Raw genomic sequence first — 2,500 nt, 5'->3', positions numbered from 1 at the left:
TCATCATTATATTACAGAACCACCATTTCCGTCCGCATTCTTATTTCCTGTAATTCATAATTGTTTATTTAGCGACTCTCTCTTTCATCTCTATATACCAGAATGATCTCCCCTTCCAATATGGCATCTTTAACCCTAGACAAATAAGGAATGATGTCAATATGATGCTCTCACCTAATGGCTTTATTTACACCTACATTATCCATTTCCTGAAGAATCCATCTTTAACTTCAATGGACTTTCAAATTCAATTTTAGCCTAGTGTTAAAAATACAGCCCCAGGCTACTCCTCCCCAACGCAGGGCACAGCCAGTCCTCCTCCCCCACGCATGGCATCCCAAGCCCCTCCTCCCCCACGCATGGCATTTCCAACACTCCTCCCCCCCGCATGGCATCTCCAGCCCCTCCCCCCCCACGCATGACACCCCCAGCCCCTACTCCCCCACGCATGGCATCTCCAGCCCCTCCTCCACCACGCATGACAACCCCAGCCCCTACTCCCCCACGCATGGCATCTCCAGCCCCCTCCTCCCCCACGCATGGCATCTCCAGCCACTCCTTCCCCACGCATGACACCCCCAGCCCCTACTCCCCCACGCATGGCATCTCAAGCCCCTCCTCCCCCACGCATGACAACCCCAGCCCCTCCTCCCCCACGCATGGCATCTCCAGCCACTCCTTCCCCACGCATGACACCCCCAGCCCCTTTCTCCCCCACGCATGGCATCTCAAGCCCCTCCTCCACCACGCATGACAACCCCAGCCCCTCCTCCCCCACGCATGGCATCTCCAGCCACTCCTTCCCCACGCATGACACCCCCAGCCCCTACTCCCCCCACGCATGGCATCTCAAGCCCCTCCTCCACCACGCATGACAACCCCAGCCCCTCCTCCCCCACGCATGGCATCTCCAGCCACTCCTTCCCCACGCATGACACCCCCAGCCCCTACTCCCCCACGCATGGCATCTCAAGCCCCTCCTCCACCACGCATGACAACCCCAGCCCCTCCTCCCCCACGCATGGCATCTCCAGCCACTCCTTCCCCACGCATGACACCCCCCGCCCCTACTCCCCCACGCATGGCATCTCAAGCCCCTCCTCCACCACGCATGACTCCCCCAGCCCCTACTCCCCCACGCATGGCATCTCCAGCCCCTCCTCCACCACGCATGACACCCCCAGCCCCTACTCCCCCACGCATGGCATCTCCAGCCTCTCCTCCCCCACGCATGGCATCTCCAGCCCCTCCTCCCCCACGCATGACATCTCCAGCCCCTCCCCCCCCCCCACGCATGACACCCCCAGCCCCTACTCCCCCACGCATGGCATCTCCAGCCCCTCCTCCACCACGCATGACACCCCCAGCCCCTACTCCCCCACGCATGGCATCTCCAGCCTCTCCTCCCCCACGCATGGCATCTCCAGCCCCTCCTCCCCCACGCATGGCATCTCCAGCCACTCCATCCCCATCCATGGCATATACCAACCGACTCTCTAGACCAGCTGGTTACTCAACACATAATCTAACAAATGCCAATCTACATAAAAGCTTCTACGGACTCATTACTAACCCTAATAAGATTAGAAGACGCAAAATGGATCGTATAAACCTACGTCATCAGAATGGATATTATCATAATTACTCTAAGGTAAAAGGGTCCATCTAAGTTTTAATTAACTATAAACGTAAGGAGTGAAACTCTATAATATGAGCAAACATTGTAAATAAGTCATAGTATGGAGTTAAAACTTTGACATACTAGACTTACTAAATTAGGGTGTTAAATTTGTCCTTGTAAGGCTAAATTGTTATCAAACTCATTAAGTGTATTACAAAATCTAACCTAGAAAAATTTATTACCAGTAATGTACTTAATAAGGTTTTTGAAAAATTTATTATCAGCAATGTACTTTATAAGTTTTTCGAAAAAATTATCACCAGCTATGTATTTTACACGTTTCTTGAAAAATGTATAATCAGCAATATACTTATAGGTTTTCAGAAAAAAAAATATTACCAGCTATGTACTTTATAAGTTTCTCGAAATATTATTACCAGCAATGTACTTTAAAGTTTCTCGAAATTTTTCTTATTATCAACAATATACTTTTTAAGTGTTCGAAAAAAATTTATTACCAGCAATGTACTTCATAAGTTTCATTGATCTTAACCTCGAATAGCTATTCTTTAATTGTTTACTGAAAGCAATACTTTCCTTTTCAACTTTACCATATACCACTGACACCAACACCCCCAACACCGACCCCCCCCCCCCCCAAAAAAAAAAAAAAAAAAAAAACTATTGTTGCAAATATTACTGAAAAAAAATCAAGACGAACCTGTGATATATATGAAACCAGAATGAAATAATTTAGGAAAAGTCAACTCTTCCATTCCATACACTTAACAAATTCTTTAAAAATAACATGTAAAGTTAGCTTGAATAAAAAAGAGGAAGAGCCAAAATTCTTTAGTGTATAATATTTATTAATATGTT

General features: G+C 48.0%; 2 protein-coding genes across 2 annotated transcripts; both read left to right on the top strand.

Moving 5' to 3' along the window:
* The first annotated feature begins 539 nt into the window (after positions 1–539).
* LOC137658041 (uncharacterized) lies at positions 540–875 on the top strand. The gene has a single exon (XM_068392756.1). The coding sequence runs from the start codon at positions 540–542 to the stop codon at positions 873–875; it is 336 nt and encodes a 111-aa protein (XP_068248857.1).
* LOC137658040 (uncharacterized) lies at positions 872–1,669 on the top strand. The gene has a single exon (XM_068392754.1). The coding sequence runs from the start codon at positions 872–874 to the stop codon at positions 1,667–1,669; it is 798 nt and encodes a 265-aa protein (XP_068248855.1).
* Positions 1,670–2,500: the final 831 nt, after the last annotated feature.

This window comes from Palaemon carinicauda, chromosome 18 (assembly GCF_036898095.1).
Source record: "Palaemon carinicauda isolate YSFRI2023 chromosome 18, ASM3689809v2, whole genome shotgun sequence".
In the NCBI taxonomy this organism is placed as follows: Eukaryota; Metazoa; Arthropoda; class Malacostraca; order Decapoda; family Palaemonidae; genus Palaemon; species Palaemon carinicauda.
The sequence above is the reverse complement of the archived record's forward strand: the minus strand, read 5'-3'. Positions and strand labels throughout refer to the sequence as shown.